Source organism: Apium graveolens, chromosome 7 (genome assembly GCF_009905375.1).
Source record: "Apium graveolens cultivar Ventura chromosome 7, ASM990537v1, whole genome shotgun sequence".
NCBI lineage: Eukaryota > Viridiplantae > Streptophyta > Magnoliopsida > Apiales > Apiaceae > Apium > Apium graveolens.
Window position 1 is genome coordinate 122,040,528 of NC_133653.1, and position 26,857 is coordinate 122,067,384.

The window sequence follows — 26,857 nt, forward strand, 5'->3', positions numbered from 1 at the left end:
TTTGAATTTGAAGCCTCTCCCCCTCACTTGATCCTTTCTCCCCCTTTTTGTTATCATCAAGTTGAGTAGAGGAGGGGGTTTGAGCAGCCACCAGTTTTTGAAGTAGATCAGTCTGTTGGGCTTGATGGAGATGAATGGCAGTTAAAGATGCTTCCATGGATGACATTCCTGTGTCCAAGGCATCTATCTTGGTTGACAAATCAGAATTTTTCCTTAATTGCCTCTTTATGTCAAGCATTGTAGCTTCTGGAAGTTTAGAATCTATCCTGTCTGAAAGGACCTTCTTCATCTCCTCAATATCACCCTTCATGGTGTTCACATCCCTAGCATGCTAGAAGCCCTGGATTTGTTGAAGTTGCAGGGAGGCTAGATGTGCCTGAAGGAGCTTCTTGGTGCTAGCATTGGTAGTGGTTTGAAGAGCAGTATTTGTCTGATTGATTAACTGGATCTGGGTTGTCTTGAAGTAATGCTCATCACAATACTTTGAGAATGCCCATGATGGCATACCTGACCTTGAACTTGAGCCTACTTCTCCCCCTATATCCATTGCTTTATCTTCACTATCCCCACTCCCATCTCCAAAGAAATCAGCTGAACCACCAGTCTCATAGTCCACATCACCAGCTGTAGAAGGCAAAGCTGTGATGGCATCCTTAGCTCTCATTATAGACTGTGTGGTATGCACCAAATTCAGCATCCTTTCTGCATTGTCATTTCCCTATTCAGTTAGAAGTTGATAAGCTGGAACAGGGTGAGTAAATGCCTCAGCATCAAGGGAAGTGGAATCTATAATAGCTTTAGGATGCTGAGATAGTCCTTTACTGTCTGCATCCTGGACATTCATTGACTCACTAGCAATGACATCCATCCTTATTGCTCCAGTACCTGCATTTCTCTCATTTTCTCTCTTTTGTTGCATCAGGGTCTCACCCTGGCTCCCCACCCTCACACCCTCACCTTCACCTACTAAGGTGGGACTCCTCTCACTCTCTTTTGCCAATCCTGAAGTAATGGATTGCAGATTTTCACTCATTTCCTCTCCTTTTTCCTGGGAGCAACCTAGACTCTCACTCAAAACACTCTTCTCTCTCAATCCTAAGAGTGACTGTACAACCACTAAATCTTCTGCACTGGAAATAATTGAAGTTTGAAGTTGTGCAGAGATACTCAACGGATGAGTGATATCCAACGAGTGAGTGGTTTTGCTATCCGACGGATAACTGCTGTTATGCTTATCCGTCGGGATACAATCACTACTCGACGGATGAGCAATATCCGTTGAGAGAGTAGAAATGAATGAGCTGGGAATTGAAACTATTGTTGACTCTGTGCTGATTGAAGATATTTTAGCCACAGATGACACAACAGTTCCTGAAAGAATTGGTAAGTGAGCCAACAAATCATCTAAAAGATGATGCTCACTTGCACTAGATTTTGGCTTCCCCAACAGAGTTAAAGAAGGGGAATCAGGAATTGATGTGTTTATCATATCCACATCCAGAGAATTTGTTGGTGAGTTTGGTGTTTGAGGTGCTTCTATAACTAGAGATTTTGGCTGTGACTCCACATTTATTGGAGCCACATCAAACTGAATTTGTGAAGGTGCAATGACTGTGTCTTTAGCACCAGTTTGCACAGTGTGTGTACCCTATGCATCCCCAAAGGTTTTAGATTTCTTCTTTCTGGCATAAGTTTGGGGTGAGATTGTGTCTCTAACCCTCTTGGCCTGTGCTCTTGGTTGAGAGCTTTATTCAATAACTACATCCTTTTGGGAGGATGCAGCTAGAAATGAGCTTTTATCCTTTTTAAGCACTGCAGTTTGTTGGGAAACTGTAGTGTGGCTAGGCTGGGACTCACTCAACTCTCCAACCTTATTCTTGGGGTTTCTTTTATGTTCACCCCTTCCCTCACCTAATTTACCATCCTTCACACTCCCCTCTTTGCCTTTAGTGGATTTTTCAACTGGCATCTTTTGGGAGACACCAGAGGGGGCTTTCTTTGATTTGGATTTTGAAATAATTGTAGGTTTGGCAGCTTTGGTAGGCAACTGTTTGGTCATTGACACAGTTGCCATAGCCACACTTGAACTCAAAGAAATTGTGGAGGTTAGAATAGTTGTAGGGATAGGTGAACTTACCTCACTTACCTGAGGTGCTTGCATTACAGGAAAATAGAACATTGACACATCCTTGTGATGATTGGCCCTGTTCAAGTCTGCAATGAGCCTTCTCTCTTGAATCCAACAATCTAGTTTGTTATTAGGGTTCTCAAGCACAATCTCTTCACAGAGGTGGTTAGCTAATAACATAAGAAATCTAGCATAATACACATTCTTACCTCTTTTATTTAACTCTCCTAATTTAAAACCTAATTCAAACAAGACAAGGTCACTGAAATTGTAGAATTTATCTGTAACTAGCATGTAGAGCAAGTTAAGCATGAAAATATTCACTGAATCAAAATTACTGTTCTTTCTTGAGAAAACCTTTGTAACTACATCACACAAGAAACTCCACTCTTTCCTAAGACCCATTCTCCTAATATCACTCATTTTAGAAGTAGGAAGTGCATAGTGCATGGAATTAAGCATATTGATTATATCAGTGTCAATGTGTGGTGAATTCACATTATTATCAGGAATATTGAAACATGCTTTTATCACATCACTATTGATACATAATTCTTTACCTTTAATGGTTAGAGTGATGGTCTTATTTGTAGAGTTGTAGGTAGCAGTGGTCCACATCTCTTCAACAACTTCACAGAAGATTGTGGGTGATTCAAGCATGGTATAGTTGAGCTTGCAACTCTTCACAAAGTTCATCATCTTGTGATAGTCTCCAGATTGTTGAATACCCTTGTTCACTAGTGCGGTGAAATTGTTCTTCTCATAAATGAAACCAGTTTGAGACATAATCTTTACAACATGTGCCATTGTTAGAGAATAAGAGCTTGAAGAGAAAGAGAGTAAGTGCTTTGAGAGAGAATGAAATTAGAGCAGTTGAATTGAGAATGATAAAAGAAAAGCAATTACAATGAAATAAGCTTTTATACTATCTCAAAAATAACTAATAAAAATAATAAATTAAAATAAAGTAACCAATAGAAATTGCCTAAAATAGCCGTTTAAAAATAAACTGTAAAAATTTCACCCATTATCCGTCGTGTTATGCTTACAAACTGTAAGTATACTCGATGGATAATGTACATGGAATTAACGGCTGAGATTAAGACAATTCGATGGATGAAGATAAACTGTTATCCGTCGAGACATAAAATATTCCAAAAACATAATTGATTATTGTTAGCAAATAATATATCGACAGATGATCAAACTCGATGGATAAAGATCATCCGTCGAGATGTAAATTTTGACTTAGCCAAAATTTCATCCAAGACTGAAAAATCAATTAAGTTTCTGGCTGCATTTCAACTTGCAAATTAACTCAGATAGATTTAAGAGTAATTAAGCATACCTAACTCACTTACCAACCTTGAGAAGGTGGATTCATCCAGTGGCTTGGTAAAGATATCTACAAGCTGCTTCTCACTTGGAACAAAATATAGTTCCACAGTACCATTCATTATATGTTCCCTTATGAAATGGTACTTGATATCTATGTGCTTTGTCCTTGAATGTTGTACGGGATTTTCAGTGATGGCAATTGCACTTGTGTTATCACAGAAAATAGGAACCCTTTCAACTTGCAAACCATAGTCTAGCAATTGATTTTTCATCCATAATATTTGTGAACAGCAACTACCAGCAGCAATATATTCAGCTTCAGCTGTAGAAGTAGAAACTGAATTTTGTTTTTTACTGAACCAGGACACAAGCTTGTTTCCTAGAAATTGACAGGTTCCTGTTGTACTTTTTCTATCAATTCTACAACCTGCATAATCTACATCTGAATAACCAGTTAGATCAAAACCAGAATCTCTAGGGTACCAAATGCCAAGATTTGGTGTTCCCTTGAGATATCTGAAAATTCTCTTAATAGCTATTAAGTGAGATTCTTTAGGATCAGCCGGAAATCTAGCACATAAACATGTAGCAAACATTATATCCGGCCTACTAGCTGTTAAGTACAGAAGTGAGCCAACCATGCCTCTATAACTTGAAATATCCACAGACTTTTCAGTAGTATTTAATTCAAGCTTAGTTGCAGTGGCCATGGGTGTTTTTGCAGATGTGCAATCTATTAGATCAAACTTCTTTAAAAGATCAAAAATATATTTAGTTTGACTAATGAATATTCCATCACTAACTTGCTTAACTTGTAAGCCAAGAAAGTAAGTTAGTTCTCCCATCATACTCATTTCATACTTACTTTGCATCAATTTGGCAAACTTTTTGCAAAGTTTCTCATCTGTAGAGCCAAAAATAATATCATCTACATAAATTTGAACAAGTATACTAGAGCCATTAACATTTCTGAATAATAAAGTTTTATCTACAGTACCTCTTGTGAAGTGATTTTCCAAAAGGAACTTTGATAAAGTGTCATACCAGGCTCTAGGTGCTTGCTTCAATCCATAAAGTGCTTTCAAAAGATAATAGACATGTTCTGGAAAGTTTGGATCTTCAAAGCCAGGAGGTTGACTGACATAGACTTCTTCCTCCAAATCTCCATTCAGAAAGGCACTTTTGACATCCATTTGATAGACCTTGAAATTGGCATGGGCTGCATAGACTAAGAAGATTTTGATGGCTTCAAGTCTTGCAACAGGAGCAAATGTTTCATCAAAATCTATTTCTTCTTGCTGACAATAGCCCTTAGCAGCCAATCTAGCTTTGTTCCTGACTACCATGCCATTTTCATCCATCTTGTTTCTGAATACCCATTTGGTATCTATTAGATTCTTTCCTTTAGGCTTGGGCACCAGCTTTCATACATTATTCCTTTCAAATTGGTTTAGCTCCTCCTGCATAGCTAAAATCCAATCAGGATCCAACAAAGCTTCTTCCACCTTCTTTGGTTCTTCCTTGGAAAGAAAGCTGCTGTATAAACATTCTTCCTGAGTTGCTCTTCTTGTTTGAACTCTAGAAGAAACATCACCAATGATAAGCTCAAAGGGGTGATCTTTTGTCCATTTCCTTTGTTGAGGTAGATTAGCTAGATGAAGAAACCTCATTGTTGTCTTGATGTGTGATTGAGTTTTGATTGTTATAAACTCCCCCTGAGTTTGTGAATCTTTGATTTGAGAAAGGGGAACTTTCTATAGGTGATCTATCTTGACTTCCTGCTCCTTTTGATAACCCGACGGATGGTGAATTTTGAGTACCGACGGATGAAGCTGGTTGTCTCCCGACGGATAACGCAGATTGCCTCCCGACGGATGAAGCATTATGCAACTCGACAGATGTTCAGTTTTGTGCTTCATTGGTAGTAGATTTATCTGCATTATCCTTAGACACTGTTTCTTGATCACTTTCATCATCACTGTCATCACTAACCATCTCCACATTGTCGAATTTGAGGCTCTCATGGTAATCTCCATCTTTCAGTCCTTTAATCTTTTTATCATCAAACACAACATGTATTGATTCCACAACAATGTTGGTTCTTAGATTGTAGACTCTATATGCTTTCCCAACAGCATACCCAACAAAAATTCATTCATCTGCTTTAGCATCAAACTTCCCATTTTGATCAGTTTGATTTCTCAGAATATAGCACTTGCAGCCAAAGACATGAAGAAAATTTAGAGTTCGTTTCTTGTTCTTGAACAATTGATAGGGAGTCATGCATCTAGCTTGATTAACCAGAGAAATATTCTAAGTGTAGCATGCAGTATTTACAGCTTCAACCCAGAAATAGGTTGGCAGTTTAGATTCTTCAAGCATTGTCCTTGCAGCTTCAATAAGTGATCTGTTCTTCGTTTCCACTACTCCATTCTGTTATGGAGTCCTTGCTGCTGAAAACTCATGCAGAATCCCATTTTCCTTACAAAATGCTCTCATGACAGAATTCTTGAACTCAGTTCCATTGTCACTCCTGATTATTCTAACCTTGAAATCAGGATGATTATTGACTTGCCTTTTGTGATTGATGATGATTTCACTAGCCTCATCTTTAGACTTTAGGAAATATGTCCAAGAGAACTTTGAGAAATCATCTACAATTACTAGGCAAAATCTTTTTCTTGAGATGGACAACACATTGACTGGTCCAAACAAATCCATGTGAAGCAGGTTCAAAGGCTCTTTAATTGTTGAATCAAGTTTCAGCCTGAATGATGCTTTAATCTGCTTCCCTTTTTGGCAGGCATCACACAGTCCATCCTTAGAAAACTCAACTAGAGGAATGCCTCTAACCAGTTCTTCCTTTACTAGCTCATTCATGGTCTTGAAGTTTAAATGGGATAGCTTCTTGTGCCATAGCCAACTTTCATCCTGACTTGCTTTACTGAGAAGACAAGTTACAGATTCTGCATTAGATGAGTTGAAATCAGCTAGGTACACATTTCCTTTTCTCACACCAGTGAGAACCACTTTGTTGCTTCTTTTATTAGTCACAGCACAGGCTTCTGAATTGAAGGTTACTGAGTTGCCTTTATCACAAAGCTGGCTGATACTCAAAAAGTTGTGTTTGAGACCATCCACTAAGGCAACCTCCTCAATGATGACATTGTCCTTTGAAATCAATCCATATCCCACTGTATAACCCTTGCTGTCATCTACAAAAGTAATACTTGGGCCAGCTCTCTCCTTAAACTCTGTGAGCAGGGTAGAATCACCAGTCATGTGTCTTGAATAACCACTATCCAAGTACCAAAGATTCTTTATGTTTCCCTGCACACATCAAAATCAAATCAAGTTGATTTTGGTACCCAAGTTTCCTTGGGTCCTGCCTTGTTAGCTTTCTTTTTCTGTTTCTTAGGCTTTATCTCATTTGACTTAGGGATATCAGATTCATCCTTGGTCATTTGAGTTTGGCCTTTGAAACCATTCATTACAACATAATTATCATGCATATTATTATTAACAGGGAATGGCATGGTATTAGTAAACATGTTATTCCAGTATGACATGCTAAATGGCATTTGTGGCATACTAAATGTAGCATAATAAGGATTAGGTGCAAATGGCATGTTAGCAAACTGAGCATTCATATTCTGTGCAGACATAACATTCATAGGCATGGGAGGCATGGCATTCATGTTAAGAAATTGAGGTTGCACAGACATGGAAGTAGGCATGGCAAATTTGCAATTAATAGACAAATGATTTACACTACCACACTTGATACAGATTTTTCTAGGAGCATATTTATCAAGTGTGTAGTTATTGTGTTTGTTAATCCCTACTTTACCATTCCTATTATTTTTCTTTTTAGTCTCTGTTTTTACCTCAATCTTTTCAAGTTTGTCACTTAACTGTTTGACAGTCATGTGACCAATATTAGCCTTTTTCCCTTTCTTAACCTGACTCGATTCTCCTGACACAAAGTTCTTGGAAACAGACCCATACTTCTCATTCAGCTTAACAAGTTTGTCTTTACTGATAGGCTTGCTCACAGCCGACGGATGAGGATTTTCATCATTCGACGAATAACACTTTTTGTTATCCGACGGATGATCCTCATCATCCGTCGAGTCTACATCTGTTAGCACTCCATCTACCAAATTAGGTTCTAGTTTCTCTTTGTTCTTTTTCCAGGATTCATCACAGAAAGACTCAATTCCTTGAACTTTGGTGATTTGAGCATGGACATCCCTGGATGTTTTCCAAGCCTTAATCACCTTTTGTTCACGCTTGAGCTGCTTCTTTAGAATTTCCTCTTTCTTCAAGGACTCAGTTAATTCCTCCTTGGCAAAATCAATGAACTGAGACTCAAGCACATTATTTCTCTCACTCAAAAACAAATTGTTTTCTTTGATTTTAGCATTTTCTTTAGTAAGAGACTTAAGTGTAACACACAAATGATATAACTCTGTAGACATGTCATTTATGGCATCATTACACTCAGCTTTAGATAAATGTGCAAGGTTTGTAGTAATTACCTGATTACTTGAAGAACTTGTTTCTGTCTCATCAAACTTGGCCATTAGGGCTAGATTGACATAGCTGACATCTTCATCTTCATCCAGGCCATCTGCTGCCCAGTCATTTTCTTGTATTATGAAAGCCATTTCCTTTTGTTTGAGCAGCTCAAAGTATTTTTTCTTATAATCCACTGGCTCAAACTTTTTCTTACTGGAATCTGACTTCCTACACTCACTGGCAAAATGCCCTGCCAAGCCACATTTGAAACATTTGAATTTGGATTTATCCACCATGTTTCTATTTGGCTTGGCTGCTCCAAAGTTCTTCTTGAACTTGAGCTTGGCAAATCTCCTGGAAAGAAATGCTAGGTGTTCATCAATGTCCTCCATGTCATCTTGACTCAAAGAATCTTCACTTTCTACTGCAAGCCCCTTGCCCTTTTTCTCACAAACTCTTGAAGTTGATTTAACAGCTTCCATCTTCACTTCCTTCTCCTTTTCCAACTCAGCAACTAGTACAATGGATCCTCCTTTCTTCTTTCCTCTTTCCATCCTTTCATCCTGCTCTATTTCAAGCTCATAGGTTTTCAGGATGCCATACAGTCTCTCCAAAATAAACTTCTTATAATCTTGTGAGTTTCTTAATAAGATTGTCATTGGTTCCATTCTTTTGGAAGAGATCTAAGGAATTTCAGATTGGAGTCTTTTGTCTGATAAACCCTTCCATGCAACTTTAGAGCATTTAGTAGTTTTTGAAACCTACTAAAAATATCAGTGAGAGACTCACTTTCTTCATTGTGAAAATGCTCATATTGCTGAATTAAGAGCTGCATCTTGTTTTCTCTAACTTGCCCAGTGCCATCACAGATTATCTGTATTGTATCCCAAACATCCTTGGCAGTTTTGCAGTTGATAATGTTGTCAAACATATCTCCATCAACTCCATTAAACATGATGTTCATGGCCTTTTTATCCTTCCTGACTTGTTCAATATCAGGATCAGACCATCCATGCCTTGGCTTGGGGACTGATGGCTCATTTCCTGTTGCTGCTCTCATTGGAACATGAGGGCCTCTTTCTATGCAGTCAACATAGGCCTCATCTTGAGAAAGCAAATGAAGATGCATCTTTACCTTCCAATGATGGTAATTATCTTTATCCAGAAAAGGGATCTTGACTCCAACATCCTTCTTGTTCATCTTGTTGTTTTGTTTTGATCTTTAAACTATTTGTAAGTTAAGAGCTTGCTCTGATACCAATTATTAGTCCCTTAACAATATGACAAGAATTACAGAAGGGGGGTTGAATGGAATTCTTGAAACTTTTTCTTGAAATAAAATGTTCTAACTCAAATATAAGTATAAGTGTATTGATTAGCACAATGCGGAATAAAAACTTAAGTGAATCAAAACACAAGTAATTAAAAACAAGAGTCTTTAAAAACTTTCTGGTGGATTTGAATGATTCCACCAGAGATATATATTATATATCGAGAGAACCCTGTGTGCAAAAATGCTCACAGCTGCTTACAACAATTGAACTTCTAAAACTACAGAGAAATGCTAAGAATCCCGCTTACAAATGTTTCTCTGCTTTCTTGCTTAGATCGATAGTGTCTTAGTTGCTACTACTTGGTTTATATATATCACCAAGATTACAAAGTAATAAGACAAGATAATAAAATAAAAACTATCTAGTCTTTTATAATGCTACTTCATTACTCTATTACAGCATCTTTGAATATCTTCATAATAGCATGGAAATGGCAATGCTTCTTTGTTCTCGAAAACCCAGTTGAATAGGCTACCACACTCCATTTGCATCCACTCGACGCATGTGACTGTGTTGTTACTGTGAACAGATATTTGAATTCTTTATCCGTCGGGTTCATGATCATCCGTCGAGTTATTGATCATCCGTCAGGTTGTCTATTTGATCATCCGTCGACTTCATTGTAGGTTATCCGTCAGGTAGCAAACTGGAACTTGACTTTATTTCATTTATGCAGAATTTAAAGACATCATTTATGTAAAATTAATCAACCTATTCTGCATATCTAGTTAAAGTCAACATGACTTGAATACTACATACATAATCTATACAATGGTGAATGCAGAAATGTGCTACAGAGTTATTGTTACATAAGCTACTCACTCGATGGATAATAAATCATCATCCGTCGGGACTATAATGAGTCATCCGTCGGGACTATAAATCTTATCCGTCGAGTGCTACATTATTTCACTAAGTAAGATCTACTAAGGTGTTTTGTTCATGAAATCATCAAGTACACAACATATACACAACATAACGATATAAAACTTTCATTACCACTGTCATTTGTACGATATGTAGGTGGTTGAGTAACAGGACTTTCACAATTGGTGTCCGTTATAATCCGCGAAGCAGTAAGCGAGAACATAAGCTGACTCTTTGTGGTTACAAGATGTTTGTCAGCTTTTGGTGTATAAGGGTTTTCACTACATTATATAAAATATATCACAATCGTCAGAATAAAGTTTCAAATAATTCAGAAATTCTTTGTTGATCACTATAGTTTTAAAATTTGAAAATTACAGTACCTGATTGTTTTTCAATAGTGCTCGCACATTGCTGTAATGGAGCTTTTAATTGATCCTGATGTGCAAGAGGATGACTTGTAGTTGATACATGAAAACTCCCACACATCAATGACTGTTTTAATAATATTGGATTATAATATATATATATATGTAGAGTATTTAATAATATTTTCAGGTAGTAATATGCAAAATTAACAATTTCAAATGTAGACATATGTGAAAAGTATTTTGAGGCAAAATGTTATTCCGATTGTACCTTTTTGTGAAAAATTGCAATTAGCGTACTCTAAGTTTATATATATTGTAACATATCGCAAGTTCTTTCTCGATATTATAATTAGCATACTCCAAATTTAAATATATAGTAACTAAATAATCCATTTATTAATTGGACTATTAAATTGTTTCTTATCAGCTAGAGTTGAATAGTTTTCTTTGCAAGTATAAAAGTTGTTAGTGTCCCCTGAAATGTGAGAGACAAAATTGACACTTATGTAGATAGTACACGGTAGATTGTGACTTATAAGGTTTAAGTAATTAAATAAATAATATACTTACAAATCTTTTTTAATGAAAATATTAATGAAAAAAATCATGTTTAATCTTAGAAATGCGCTAACATACGACACTAATTGAAAGTTGAAACATATTTATACATTACTCTGCTTTACAAAACTTTGAGCAAATACTAAGATAAAATTATCATCATATGTTCAAATAATTGGTAATAGGCAATAATGGATTACAAAGTGTGAAATAAATCGGATAATGTTATCTCGTGTGCAATGAAGAAACATTCTAATTTAAGTATTTTGTCAAACCTGCAGAAATATCACCTTAATAAGGAAGTGAACTCTTTCATTAATGCATTGTATCAAACCCTTTACAAACACATATCAAAATTATAAATGAAAAAGAAATACAGCCTATAAATCATATCAAAACTGTCAAAAACTTAGATATATAAAGAAGCAATATACTATCAATTTCATAGGACTTTCTGAATTTTAACTTGAATATATTATTTATTGTAAAAAGTGACACTTCCGAGCACTGATTCACTATCTATCTTCGTAATACACTGGCAATAACTTCTATACTACTCTATAATTCATGGATATGCTGTCACAGAATCTTAATGTATTGGTAAATTTAAGTAAAACTTAGGCAAAACTTCCAAGTCTTTAATAAAGCATGCAAGGAGTTTAGGAGAAGATATGTTTAGAGATATCATACTCATGAGCTGTTAATACTTCGTCCTACAATATAAATTGGATCAGGTCCTTCAAACTTGGACCCTGACTTTATGCTTCCTTCCTGCTTTCAAGGTCAAACATAGACACATTTTAAATTGTTAAAATCCATCATGAATGTCAAAATATATAATTTTCATAGTATAGGGAAATAGAGAAATATCGTATAAATTACCCACTCTTGTGTCACTCTCCAGCGCAGACTTTGCTAAACCCAAATCTCTACCATACCTACATGCAGGAAAAAGATGTGATTAAGAAATTTCATACTTGGGTGCTTGTATACTTATCACGATATACTCTTATAAAATAATAATGAGATTTACACTGGTATGCTCCTTTCAGAAGCAATTTAGATTATGGAAATTAAAGTACCGCCTAAATTTTATTAGAAAAACTCTATTTTATTCAAAAAAATTAAAGGTCTTAAATTAAAATAAAGTCTTTTGTATTATATAAAGTATGAGCCTTTCTATGAATTTTGTAGGCTATATAGTAAGAAATTTTTTCAAGATTTTGCTTTTGCTTGCCAAATGAGTTTAATAAATTTAAAAATATATAACTACTCTGTCAAAATTTTTTACAATAATCCTAAGTAGTTTAAGAGATCGGCATACATCACTTGTAATTTTTTTGTTATGTTTGATGCAAGTTGGTATGATAACATCTGTAAAAGTCTGGTTCATTGTTATGTTGCCTAATAATGCCTTAATTATCAATCTTAGGTACTTCCCATCGTATGTTGCCCCTACAGAGGATGCACTATGATGTACAACATATATCACATCTAAGTATTGTACCATTATTGTATTTTGGCCATCCAGCTCGTGCATATTAACCAAACTATTAGCTTATAAGATCAGTTTGCAATTCTTTAGAATGAATCTTAAGAAAGATTAAAGAAGACCTAAAGCTTGGACTCGAGAAAGGCGAGACTGGTTCTAGGATGATGCCTCTAATGCCACCTCCTTATTTACTAAGCACTGTCACAATCTTTCCTTTTAGTGGTTTATTTGCACATTCAAGAGTAGATGCTAATGAATATAGCAAGAACATTACTAAAATCCATGTCTTCTTCCTGCCTTCTTCTTATTTTGTAGTCTAAATCATATGTACATGTAAAATCGCTGAACTTCTTAATATTCTTGTTATGTTTACCTATTAATATAAGTTTCATAGTTTATATATTTTTTCAGTTCAAAATTTTCCTAGGGACATTTTCCATGTAGATACTTATTTGTACTTAAAGACATGATAACTTATGAATTTGGAATTGAACAAAATATATAAATGATGAAGTTATAACTTTGCAATCCGAATAAAAACATACAGATTATTAATCAATGAGATTAAGCCAATGATACAAAAATAAAAATTACCTTATTTCAAAAAGACGGTGACATAAGATCAAGGGAACTTCTACTTCAACATATATAAGTTCAAAACTTATCATGGTCTGCAAATTCATAAACAACAGTAAATTCTTAATTGCCGAAAACGAAAAAACACAAAAATTAGTTTTATTAAAAATTTCAATATAATATAAAAGTGAGAAGCACCGTAAACTGTGTTCATTACCTAAATGATATAATAAAATATTTTAACAAAATCATTCTCTACCATACCTGAATGAATGAGAAGTTCATTAGCAGTACTAAGATAATATTCCAAAATAAATATCTTAAAATCAAGAATAAATAATTCTGATAAGTTAAAAAATATTACATGTATGTAAACCGGAGAAAACCAACCTTGAACACGATGACCAATTCGATTTTCTTGCTCAATACACATATCTTCTAAACAATAGATCAAACACCTAATCCGCACATGACAAAATTTTAGAAAGCAGATGTAAAGATCCAATTAGATGAATGAGAGATAATGGTCCGAGAGATTGTCGCTTAACCCCTACATAGAAATGTTAAAATAACATTTATGATAGTACAGTAAAACTACAATTGCTTGAAGAGTAATATAGGATGGGAAATAACTGGTTACCTTTGTTTAATGTATCCTTCTTGTCGGATAATTTTCATCCACCATCTTAAATTTAAAAAGATTAGACCTGACAAAATATGCACGTGTGAGATAATAAAGAAAAGAACACATATATCTTATATATTCTATTTACTGTAATTGATAGCATATTAATAAGTAAAGAAAATCATTACCTTTAATGTTTAGGGAAATGACAGAGAAAAGATAAAATAATAAAAAAAAGATGGGAGTGATACAATGGGATCTAGGGCATCGTCTTGGTTGCACATAAACCGTAAAAATTCTTTATCCAGACCCACTTCTATGTGCCCATCTAGTGTAGGTTTTACCAGCAGCATCACGGGTCCATATTAATTCTCAATCTATCTTATACAATGTTCACACACCAAAAGATAATTAAAAAAAACCAATACTACTTAAACATTCAGACATACATTTCAAGAAAAAACCTATAATATGACATCGTTCGACCTCTATAATAATGAGAATAATGTGAGGAAGACCTTCGTATATCTTTTATGGTATCTGGAAACAAAGCCAGCCAGGCCAAAAAAATTCTTTTGGAGTCCTACTCAGCAGCAAGACCCCTAAAATCTATTCATAGTACAATTATTGAAGCAAGTAGATTTCTTTTTTAAGGTCCTGTAAATCAAAACAAATTAAAGTAAGTAACATATATATTATACACATACACATATATGAACATATATAAACACATAAATACAAAAATTAACCAAACTATCTTTAACCAAACTCCTTCAAAAATGGTCATTCAACTTCATGATGCTTCTGTGAACATTTATACCATTCTTTGTAAAGCAGATGAAGTAGTAAAATGCAAGAAGTACTCGACATGTATATCGCATAACTATATTTTATATAACCTGAAAAATAGCCTCGCACTGATACAAAAGCAGTAGCTCCATCTTTGGTGATATATAAAGTACACCATGACTACACTGCCATTTAGTGAAACACTGATAAGAAAAATAGAAAAGCAAAAAATAAATAATCTCCAAACAACTTAATTCTAGAATAATTTATTCCTCTCTTAACAAAGAACAAATACACTAATTCGGTCTCAATTTATAACAAATACCAAATACTAACTGATTCATATACTTGTACCATATTTTGATTACAAAATAGTAAGGCAAACACAGCTGAAAGATATACACAAATAAAATAATTATTAAAACATACATACAACTTCAAAATTAAGGTCTTAACTTTACCCAAATTTTCAATCCATTATCCATACACGTAGAATCAGAATTCAAGAACATGTACCAAAATTATTCGTTGATGATAAAATTTGGTCTGATTCACTTTTATTTTCTCATACCAAGAAATCCTTTTTAATTTTAATAATTGTAACTACATAAACACACACAGACAAATATTACCAATAAAAGGTGAAGAAGAAGATGATGCCTTTCTAATTTTTTATGACACTTAACCAAACCCAACAGGTGTCCAGTTCATTCACCAATACTATAAATTGATTCACTTTCTGCACTAATCAAAGAAAAATAAGTATTGTAATAGAATTAAGTAAATAACGAATTTGTAGGTTTTCCAAAATAACATATATATAAATAAATATACACACACATACCTCAATTAATACTTTTTGAATGATTTAGGGTTCATCATCGTCTCTTATCTGCACAAATCAAAATAATATGAGTAGACGAATATATACAAACATCAACGCAGAAACTATGAAAAATTGAGATATATGGGAAAAACGGAAATCAATTAAAAATAAGATAATCAATTGAAGGCGTGGATGAGTATTATAGAATCAAAAAATATACATAAGAATTCAAATTTTGAATTTTGATTGTGAGTGATGATAAAGTAGGTTTATTTCACGTGTAAATAGGATTGATCAATTAAGATCAGTTGAAATGATAATGGGTTAATGGGTTAAGTTGAAATGATAATGGGTTAATGGGTTATAATGGATTTAAATGTGAAAGATACATGGATATGTGTATAATATAAAGTTTTATATATAAAAAAATTAAATGTATCATGGGTTATGGGTAAATTTTATATGGGTAATAGTAGCGTTTAAGATTATATAGATTTGTTTTTTTTGATAATTTTTTCAACAAAAAATCGTTAATTACTTTCTAATTTCATTCATTTTGAATTTAATAAAAGTCAGTATATAAACTTGCGCCATGAGAAGGGATATTGAAATAACCCCTTTGGATCTTCATGCTCTGTTTGATATTGTTGGTAAAAATTGTCACAATGTTAGAAAAAGTATGGATAGAAAAATTGTGATTTTTTGGGATAGACATGTTTTGTTGTAATATATAAAAAAATAAATATTTTCTTTAGGTGAGATTTGATGGTCTATTTCAAAAGTACCTTAACCAGCTTTCTCTAAAAGCTTTGGTGGTGTTGTGCAGCCCAATAGACTAAACTCATTCAAAATTAGGAGTTTGAGTACTTCAAGCTATTATCAAAAATAAATTATCTGGGCCAACAAGTGTTTATGGGGTGATTGAGCTCGTGTTTCCCTTACAATTTGGAATTATAGTGTGTGCGTGTGTAATTTAATTAGAGGGATGAGTTTGGGTTGCCAATTTAACAACAAATGATTGGTGGTAGGATGACAGGGGGTATTTTGCTTCCTAATGGTATACAATTCAGCAAACCTACACTTTGATAATCAAGGTACAATTCCTGTTAAACCCCCTAGTAGTGAGTGTTCTTAATGCTTTTTCTGTTTTTACTGGACCGAGGGAAGGATGATCTAGTGTTAATAGGTTGCTTACTCTCACCTGTGTGAAATCGGGTGAAGGACAAATTTAGCCTATTTTTATATAAAATTAACAAAAATGACCAATTTTTAAAAAGTTGGTAAACTTTGACCGTTGAGATACCCAACTGTCAGTGGAGTATTTACTTTTTAAGGTGGAGTATTTACTTTTACTTTAAGTATCCTATATATGAAATACCTAACTGCTAAATTGGGATACCCAACTGACAGTAGAGTATTCAATCGGCTAAAATTGACCACTTTTTTTAGAATGATTATTTTGTAAAATTTTTAAAAAATTGGCTATTTTTGTCATTTTCTTCTGTAAATTTCACAAAACATGACAGGACACTTGGTAAATAAGAAATCTAATTGTGTTTACAATATTCTTGCTGATTGCAAAATTGTGCACTTCACAAACTCACTCACATTAAACACCTGATTACGCGTGACACTTTGTAGCTGTAAGCAATCTCTGCATATGTTGCATCAACGGCCATTCAAGGAACAGATGCTTCGCATTTTCCGTACCATCAATGCAGAAATAGCATGTTTATATTTTGATTTTATTCTGTCAGTCATTGTGTTTGATTACCAAATGTATGTTTGTATGTGAAATGTGATAGTACATGACGGGAGTAGTATTATTTAATTTCAGTAAATTTTAAATTTATTTTTTACAGCAGCAATGGTAAAGCGTTGAGTAGCTGGATTATCCATATACTCGTACAGAAACAGGATCTTATTTGTTTCAACTTTCAAATTTGAACCCGTAATCTGACTGGAGACGTTAATACATTAGAATTTGTTAAAAGTAGAATTAGAGGGTTGAAAATAACTTCAGTCTGCTAAATTTAGTATGTACAAAATTTAGGTCCCTTGATTGTAGCTTTTGGTTTCTTTGTTGGAAACTATTTTCCCTAGTAGTATCATTTCTTTGTTTTGTCCCTTCCTCCTCTGAGACTCCTCCCTCCCCCCCTTGTCATATAGGTACAAATCTTTTCGTCTCCGTCCATCTATTTTCTTCTCCGATCCTACCTGACATATATATGATCACATTGCTTGTTCGATTTTCTGATTTAACAATTGGAGAAATTGTTGTTGTTCAAGTTAATTATCTTGTTATTAAATGATATGTTGATAATATGTGATGTAGATATTTATATTTTTGGTCATTCTTATAGATGATTTCTTTATGCACAAATTAATTTTTTGTTTACGATATTTTAGCAGCAGGGGTCGTCGTTTGGAGGAGTGGCCGGAGTCAGCTGAAACATTTCAGTGTACCATTTCTGGAAAAATTCCTCTGAAAATGTCTTCAAGTTCTAGCTCGTCGGCTCCACCATCAGATAAGGACTCTTCATCATCCTCACCTCCGCCTCCACCTCCACCTCCCCCGTCAAATAAAAATAACAACAATGGGAATAACAAGTCCCCACCACCGCCACCACCTTCATCGTCCAGCAAAAAGTCACAAACTCCACCCCCTCCACCACCATATTCGCAATCAGAAAAATCTCATGCCAAAGCACTTGCACCCCCGCAGAAGTCCAAATCATCCAGTGACTCCGACATTCATACCAAAGCCATCATTGGAGGAGTATTTGGAGGGGCAGCATTGTTGCTCCTATTAACCATAGCATCCATCTGTTGTTGTTGTAGAAAGAAGAAGAAGAAAAGGGGTAATAATTACTACATGAACGTTTCTCATGGAAACAAAAGTAATATTATTAGGAACTTTGTTTTTGCATGTGCCTGATGAATTTAAATTCTTGTCCTTTTGTAATTTTGGGATATATATATATGAGTTATGATACTGTCTTTAAGATTTAAGAATGTTTCTTATGTACTTTAGGTGATGTGTACTACAACAGTGGACCACCAGCTACAAATTGGACTAATCCTCAATCTTCCGAATATCATCTTAAGATGCCTCAGAGTGGTGCAGTTAGTTCTGAATATGGGTGGGGAGCTCCGCCACCGCCACCACCTATGGGACACAGTAGTGATATGAGCTCAAATGGCTACTCCGGTCCGTTTCAACCTCCACAGAGACCTCCCCACCCAGCAGTAGCCCTTGGATTCAACCAAAGCACATTTACGTATGATGACCTAGCAGCTGCCACTAATGGATTTGCACAATCTAATATGATTGGACAGGGTGGTTTTGGATATGTTCACAAAGGAGTATTACCAAACGGCAAAGAGGTTGCTGTGAAGAGTCTCAAAGCTAATAGTGGCCAAGGGGAAAATGAATTTCAAGCTGAGGTTGAAATTATAAGCCGTGTTCACCACAGGCACCTTGTTTCTTTGGTTGGTTATTGTATTGCAGGACCTCAGAGGATGTTGGTTTATGAATTTATTCCAAATAAGACCCTTGAGCACCATCTTCATGGTACACTCCTTTAATGCAACTTAATCTAGATGCTGAAGCAAGTATATAACTTTCTCGTAATATGATTGTCTGTCTTTTGATGGCTTATCCATGAGAATTTTGTCGAATATGCAGGGAAAGGTGTTCAGGTGATGGATTGGTCTTCAAGAATCCGAGTCGCTCTTGGATCAGCCAAAGGATTTGCATACCTTCACGAAGATTGTAAGTGATAATTAATTTCTCACTCTCTCAATGTATATGTGTGTGTGTAATGCTGAACTGTTTGTTATCTATGAATAATTTGCTGGCCATTACAGGTCATCCTCGCATTATCCACAGGGACATTAAAACTGCGAATATTCTAATTGATGATCATTTCGAAGCCAAGGTTGTTCTCCAGATAATAATATTTTAATTTTTTAATAAAAAATCCTGATCATTTTGGTGATCATCTTTTTCAATGAGTTGTTGATGCGGAAAATGTGACTTTTTCAGGTAGCAGATTTTGGTTTGGCTAAGCTTTCTAATGAAAACAATACACATGTTTCTACCCGTATCATGGGCACATTTGGGTATATATCTGTACCATCAGTATTAGCTCCTACATAAGCTACAAGTGCAAATCATCCTTTGTCAGTTATGCATTAACAATGAATATATGTGAATTATGTGAACGGTGCAGATACTTGGCACCTGAGTATGCATCAAGCGGAAAGCTCACTGATAAGTCTGATGTCTATTCTTATGGTGTTATGCTCCTTGAACTGATAAGTGGAAAGCGTCCTGTGGATCTTGACGATGAGGAAAATGACACTTTGATTGACTGGGTAAGGATTAATTTAGTATATTAGTTCAGATGCTATATGGTTATTCACTTATTTGTTACTTCAAACATGTTGTGCTGTCAAAGTACAACTATTCAGCCCTTCCTCCCTACATTTTGTCTATGATTCAGTCATTGAGCCAAAGTATAAAAACAACAAAAGCATAGGTTTAAGAAAGTAAGCATATACATATGTTTTGGCCTTGACAACTTGTTAAATAAAAAATATGTAATGAGAGTGGATAAATAGCAATGGTAAAGACAGTGATTAGTTTGATGTGTTTAGGTTTTGATAATCACAATATTGGGCATTTTTTAATTATGTAGAGGATAAAAATTATTCTATTGATATGGTTATGGATGTGCAGGCTAGGCCTATTCTAATGCGTGCAGTAGAGGGTGGCGACTACGACGATCTGGTGGATCCTCGCTTGAAGGACAACTATGACGCTGATGAGATGCTACGCATGGTGGCATGTGCTGCTGCATGCATTAGGCATTCTGCTAGAAGACGCCCAAAAATGAGCCAGGTAAAATATTGCTGAAACATCTCCATTTTGATACCTGAAAATGAATCTTCAGTATATCAAAGTTGGTAATGCAATGGTATTCTTTGTCGGTTGGCTTGTACCAGAGAAAGGCATCAAGTTAGGGTTAAATATCAAAGTGGTCACTGAACTAAAGGTCATATATCAGTTTAATCATCAAAGTTAACGGGGTATCATTTGAATCATTAAAGTCATAATAAATATCATACATATACCTCAAAATATGTGCTTGAGAATTAAAATTTATTTTATGGAGTTCTATATATTTTCTTGAATCCTATTACAACCAAATGAAAATGTATGAATTATAGTATTTTCTATAATATAATAAGATTTTTTAAAATTATCTACTATTTATTTTTAATTTTGTAGTCATTTGCTTTATTTAAATAAAAATAATTAGTAGATAAAATTTTAAAAATCTCAAAAAATCATCTAAAATACTATGAATTCATAAATTTTCATTTGGTTGTAATAAGATTTTAAAAAAAATGTTTAGAACTCCATAAAATAAATTTTAATTCTCGAGCACATATTTTGAGCTATCTGTTTGATATTTATTATTACTTTAGTGATCCAAATGATACCCCGTTAAGTTTGATGATTAAACTGATGTATGACGTTCAGTTGAGTGACCACTTTGATATTTAACTCAAGTTATACAAGTAGTTCCACTTCAAATATATTTAGTGTGTAATTGAAATTAATAGATTTTGTTTATACTCTGGTCCAATCGATGATAATAAACAAACAGATTGTTCGGGCGCTGGAAGGCGATGTCTCACTGGAGGACTTGCATAATGGAGCAAAGGGTGGGGCTGGTCCATTGAATGGTTCAGGTGCCAGCTCTGAGTATGATGGATACAGTGTTGACATGAAGAAATTCAAGAAGGCAGGAGGGTCAAGTCAAGAATATAGTAGCAGCGAGTTTGGCGACACTGGTGAGTATGGACATTCAAGTGTCGTCCAGTCACAAGAATTGGGTCCAAACCGGAGACATATGAACACCCCATGAGCTTTTTGTTTGACATCAATCTCCAAAAATGGAACGCCAAAAGTTTGGTTTTTTGAGGAGTTTGTGATTTCACATGCTATATATACAGGAGTACTAGTATAACAGAAGCTCGCAGACTGAATCATCATCGTAGCAAAGGCATTCTTTGTACACTTTGGTATCTATGTGCTCAAGAAACTAAGTTGAAGGTGGAGGCATTTGTTTGCCATGGTGAATCACCCAATTACGGTTTGGAAAAGTTGTTCACAAGTGGACCTCATAAGTTTGTGGGGGCTTATGATAACCTATGTGAAATTGTATAATTTCTTACTAATGAGGTATTGTATACGGTTAGGTTATGTGTTTTGGATTAGTGTTTTTGACTCATTTTTCTTACTACCGTAACCAAAAAAACATATAGAGTCGAGCCATAAGTTTGTTAAGATGTTTCTGCAAGTGTGTCTGTGTGTATACATTGAGTATTACTGATATAAAATCCAGACGAAGAAGTTAGAGTACACAGGTAATACTATAGTGTAATGAACATAAGGGAGAAATAATATCAGTATACATGTTGAACCGAGGTATTAAACTATTATTAAGGTCAACCTAGCAAACAACGGAGAACAGAACAGCGAGAGTAGTTGTTTAGCATCTTCCAAAATTTGTTTGACAGTATATAAAAAGTGCTAAACAGTTAACTATTTTTCACTCGATCAAGCAGTCAAATCAAAAGATCAAAGTCCACATCTGCTGTTGAGGACAAGGGAAAAGAAGTACAATATGAAGAAGGTTGTAGCCCCCAAATCCATTTGGTCGTCACGCTCAGCAATAAAATAACATGTTTAATAATTAATATTCACCGACAATTGAAACACCCCCAGCTAACTATACTAAGATCCTTTAGGTTATAGGGCCAAACCCAAATTCCACAATTTTTTTCCTTCTTTTATTACTCGTACTATTAGTATAACGTGGACACAAAGTACGCCGGACAACTATTTCATAACATACTAATATTATACAATAAAACTTTGGCAAAATTTTTTTGGCCTTCTGGTGAACAAGGGATCAGCAATGATTCAATGTGGAAATTATTTTCTTTTTAATTATTTTAAAATAAAATAAATATATCATCCTTAAATTATATTTAAATTTTATTGTCAATATTAAATAATTTAACTATAATAAAATTAAGTATTTCATAAATTAAGTAAAAATATGTATCACTGAATAATAAAATTATAATTCAAATATAATAATACTTATTTCATATTTATGACTATTAGATTATTTCGAGAAACGTTTATCCGAGAAGGTCTTTGATTCGTAAACTCACGAGACCATGAGTTTATGAATCAAAAATCATGACGTGTACACATTTCTCAAAATAATGTATATTAGTAATAATTAAATGAGTAATATTTAATAAAAAATATTAACATTATATTATTTAAATGAAATATATTTTTACTAAATTTACAAAATACTTTTTGAAAGATATAAATGTGAACATAAGAACCCCACTTATAAATATTTAATTTATTATATTTGAATATATATATATATTTATATTTCAAATTTAAATGTACAAAACTTTTTATTTCGAAAAAAATGATAAAATTTACACTTAAATACTTCATTCGTGGTTATGATGTGTTAAAATATTTTGATACATAATTGTATATTATTTTCTTCTAACCGGACTTTATATCATAAATAAATTCTTCTAAAATTAATATTATATTTGTTAATTTTTTTTATTTTTTAGTGTACTTATTTTACCAAAATAGAAGGTCAAATCAACAATGTTTTTGTTCAAAAATTTTTAAAAAATAATATCAAAAATTTATATAAAATCAACAAGGGGTATCAAATTTATAATGAATTTTATATTTTTTTATATTTTTTTTTGGATACAAAAATATTTATTTAGAAAAAAAGAAAAAAATTCACTGCTTCTGCAATGATTTATTGCGGAAGTACAGTAAAACCTCTGTAAATTAATACTCGATTAATTAATAATCTCTCTAAATTAATAATTTTGTCCGGTCCCGACTTGGGCCAGTTCAAAAAATGATCAATTTCGATAAGATAATAAGATAATAATTTTTTTGAAAACCCTGTATAAAAATATGGTCCCAATAAAACTATAAATTAATAATTCCCTTATATTCATAAAAATATAGCTATTACATCTTTGTAAAATATGATTCAATTGTAGTTTGCTTTTTCATATAATTTAAATCAACATGAAGCTCATCTCTAATCTTCCTTATTGCATCCAAAAGCTCGGGTGTGGTGCTTTCATGTTGCATCGAAAAGTTATTAAGCATTTTTGATGCCTTGAGTGCTTCTTTACGTGTAACCGGCTCCAACGGTGTTGTATCGTCTTCAAGATCATCTTCAACACTATTTTCAAGGATGGTGTTTGCAATCTCTTCTATACTCTATGAATATTTTCTATGTAAAATACAATGAATTTAACTTATACACTACATGGACTTTGAATCTAATATATTGTACATTACATTGACTTTCTAAATTCATATACATTGAATTAATTGAATTAAGTATAAAATATAAATTGTACAATTCATTTTATTTAAATTTATGTGAATAAAAATTTAATCAAAAGTTAATTTTGTTTGCTACCGAAAATTCTCTATAAATTAATAATTATTAATTTATCGATTAATTAATACCTCTCTAAATTAATAGAATTCTCCGGTCCCAACTATATTAATTTATAGAGGTTTTACTGTATATGCTTCCGCAATGAATTCCGTAATGATTCATTGCGGAAGGAGAGAAATTTTTAGAGAAATGTTTTTCAAATTCGCGCGTCACTGGCGCGTTGGTTGGTTGAAAAATTGAATACTCCTTCTCCAATGATTCATTGTGGAACATTGCGGAAGGAGCATTAAATGCATTCTTACCAAGCTCCTTTTTCGAATTTTCAAATATAAATTACTTAAAAAATTTATAAAAAATTGAAAATAATATAAATTTGGTCAAAAAAATTACACTGCTTATTTTCTAAAAAAATAATTTGTACATTTTTTTTCTGGAATTTTTCGAAAATATTTTTTATTTTTAATTTTTTCATTACTTACTCTAATTTTCAAATTTAAATTACTTCAAAAAATCATAAAAATTTTTAATTAATATAAATTTAGTCAAAAAAATTACAATATTTTTTTCTCAAAGTTTTTATTTTCCTACATTTTTCTGAAATTTTTTAAAAATATTTTTATTTTTCCTTTTTTATCACTTAATTCGAATTTTCAAATTTAATTACTTTAAAAAATCATTAAAAAAATGAAAATAATATAAAATTACTTGTGAAAGGAGAAGAATAAGAAATTCCGTCTCTCTAAATCGCTTGAAATTGTGTCGGTTATATCTATTTTTGAGTTTTAATCGGAAAAAACTGTTAACTAAATAAAATAAAATTAATCAGTTTTCGTCTTCGACCTTCCGCAATGCGGAAGGTAGGTTGCCTTGAAATAAACTCCAACCAACCATGATCGGGAAAAGGGACCCATAAAACTTATTCTATTTTCAAATACTCTGAACCAAGTATCTTCCCAAATGGCCTCTTCTTCTTTTTTATGTGGTCTTTAAGACATATTTAATTCTACGATATATAGAATTTCAAATCCGGATGACTAAATATCCTATATAAGTAATCAAGCCCAAGCCCAGGTAGTTCTTGTTGGGTAAATACTCCTTTTCCTTAAGAGCTCAAGTAGCCCGTAGATGGTAAGTTTCTTCATTTTTTGCAATAGTCTATAGTTTTTTTTTTTTTTTTTTTTTTATCTTTTATCCTAAAGAAATATCCAAATCGGGAGCTTCCAGTATGAATGCATATACTCCGATATTGTTGGTTAGAAGTGTAGTTACAACTCTCAACCTTATATCTTTCCTGCAATTAAGCTAATTGCTCGATTTCACGTTTGCTGCCTTTGTGATGCTATCTTTCAATCTTTTAATGCTTTCTCAGCTTCCACACTCTAGGCCTTGCATAATTTGTAGTTGAGAGTTTGAAATAAATTGCCTTGTCTGCACCAAGTTTGTTCGTCTCGGCTGTACGCCTGGTTTCTTGGTTGCTGGATTTGGTCATGTGATAGAATATATATTTGTCTATATTTTAGACGATATTTTTTCCCATATTGATTATGTTTTGTATTTAATTGGCTCTTTATTAATTAGTTTGTAATATTTTACTGTAGGAAGCAAATAATTCTAAATTGGAAAGGATTTGAGCTAAATTAGAAGAAAAAATTGAATTTAGTGGGCTACACGTAGGCTTGTCAATGGAGCGGGGATCCGGTCCGATCCGATTTGATCCGGAACTTGATAAATGGATAAGGATTGTATAAAAAAAGCCCGATCCGCTAAAAATCCGACCCGATAAGGATCCGTATCATTAAGAAGCGGATATGAATTTTATGTGATCCGATCTGGCTTATATTATACATATATAAAATAAAATCTATATATTTAAATATTTTAAGTTTCTATGTACAAAAATTTCATTAAATTTAAATTCCTTAATATTTCTTCCTTGCAATTTATATATTAAACCCGATATATGAAATATTCAAATGTATTCATATATTTGCCGGTTATGCAATTTTCAGAATATATCTATATTTAACCGTAGAAAAGTAAAATTTTACATAATCAATTTACTAATAATTTAATTTCGCTACATGAATCCTCAAAACTGAATTTATGTGCAAATTTTTGTGATGTAACTATATCGGTGCTATATTTTAAAATTCATAACTTTCGATTGACTCGTTTCAATATGAAAAAATAAATAAATTGAAATTCGATGACACAAGTCTTTAAATGGCTTGCACATTTATCTAAACATACATCGTATCATTTCATATTTTTCTTCGTTCGTTCTTTTTTTTAATATTTTTCTCCCGACAAAAAAAATGATATCAGGTTTTTTCCTCACATTTTTAGCTTTATACACTTTATTTTACAAATATTTTTCGTTGTTCGTTCATTTTCGATGTTCCTCGTGTGATAAGTTGAATAATTAGTTTATTCCATTTCGAGAGATTTTTTTTCATTAGATGATAAATTGATTTTACGCACATTATACACTTAATTTTACAAGTATTTTAATTTTCTTAAAGTTACTTTTCGTAACTTTTGGCAATTTAAAAAAAAACTTACAAAATTATTGTGCAATTAAATTGCGTAATTAATAAATAAAATAAATATTTTATATCATAAAATATTCTATAATCTAATAACCCTTCTAAATTCTAAATAATAATTGAGTCTTAGAGTTCTAACTCCCACCAAATAAAGTAATTGATGGGTCTGGTGACTATTTAATTGCATATTTGCAATATTAGATAGTTTTAATTTCCAAATATTTTTCATTTTCATTTTTAGAAATCATCATGTAGTAAGAATAATTTAATTTAAGAAATTTTATATATTTAGATTTAAATGGATTGGAGCTCCAATCCGAAATCCGAAAAT

The 26,857-nt window shown here is 33.2% G+C and overlaps 1 protein-coding gene and 1 long non-coding RNA gene across 3 annotated transcripts; both read left to right on the forward strand.

Moving 5' to 3' along the window:
* Positions 1 to 17,517: 17,517 nt before the first annotated feature.
* On the forward strand, positions 17,518 to 21,792 carry LOC141672199 (putative proline-rich receptor-like protein kinase PERK6). Of its 2 annotated transcripts, none has more exons than XM_074478737.1 (9): positions 17,518 to 17,594; positions 17,838 to 18,286; positions 18,460 to 18,999; positions 19,114 to 19,200; positions 19,296 to 19,366; positions 19,474 to 19,550; positions 19,661 to 19,805; positions 20,170 to 20,331; positions 21,104 to 21,792. In XM_074478737.1, the coding sequence occupies exons 2-9, from the start codon at positions 17,917 to 17,919 to the stop codon at positions 21,362 to 21,364; spliced, it is 1,713 nt and encodes a 570-aa protein (XP_074334838.1). In that variant the 5' UTR covers positions 17,518 to 17,594; positions 17,838 to 17,916; the 3' UTR covers positions 21,365 to 21,792. The 2 variants fall into 2 exon arrangements, with proteins under 2 accessions (XP_074334838.1, XP_074334836.1); XM_074478735.1 differs by having other exon boundaries at positions 17,536 to 17,594; positions 17,835 to 18,286.
* A 3,110-nt stretch (positions 21,793 to 24,902) lies between these two features.
* Positions 24,903 to 25,905, forward strand: LOC141672797 (uncharacterized). The gene is made up of 2 exons (XR_012555707.1): positions 24,903 to 25,108; positions 25,579 to 25,905. It is a non-coding gene; the product is annotated as an uncharacterized LOC141672797 (long non-coding RNA).
* Positions 25,906 to 26,857: the final 952 nt, after the last annotated feature.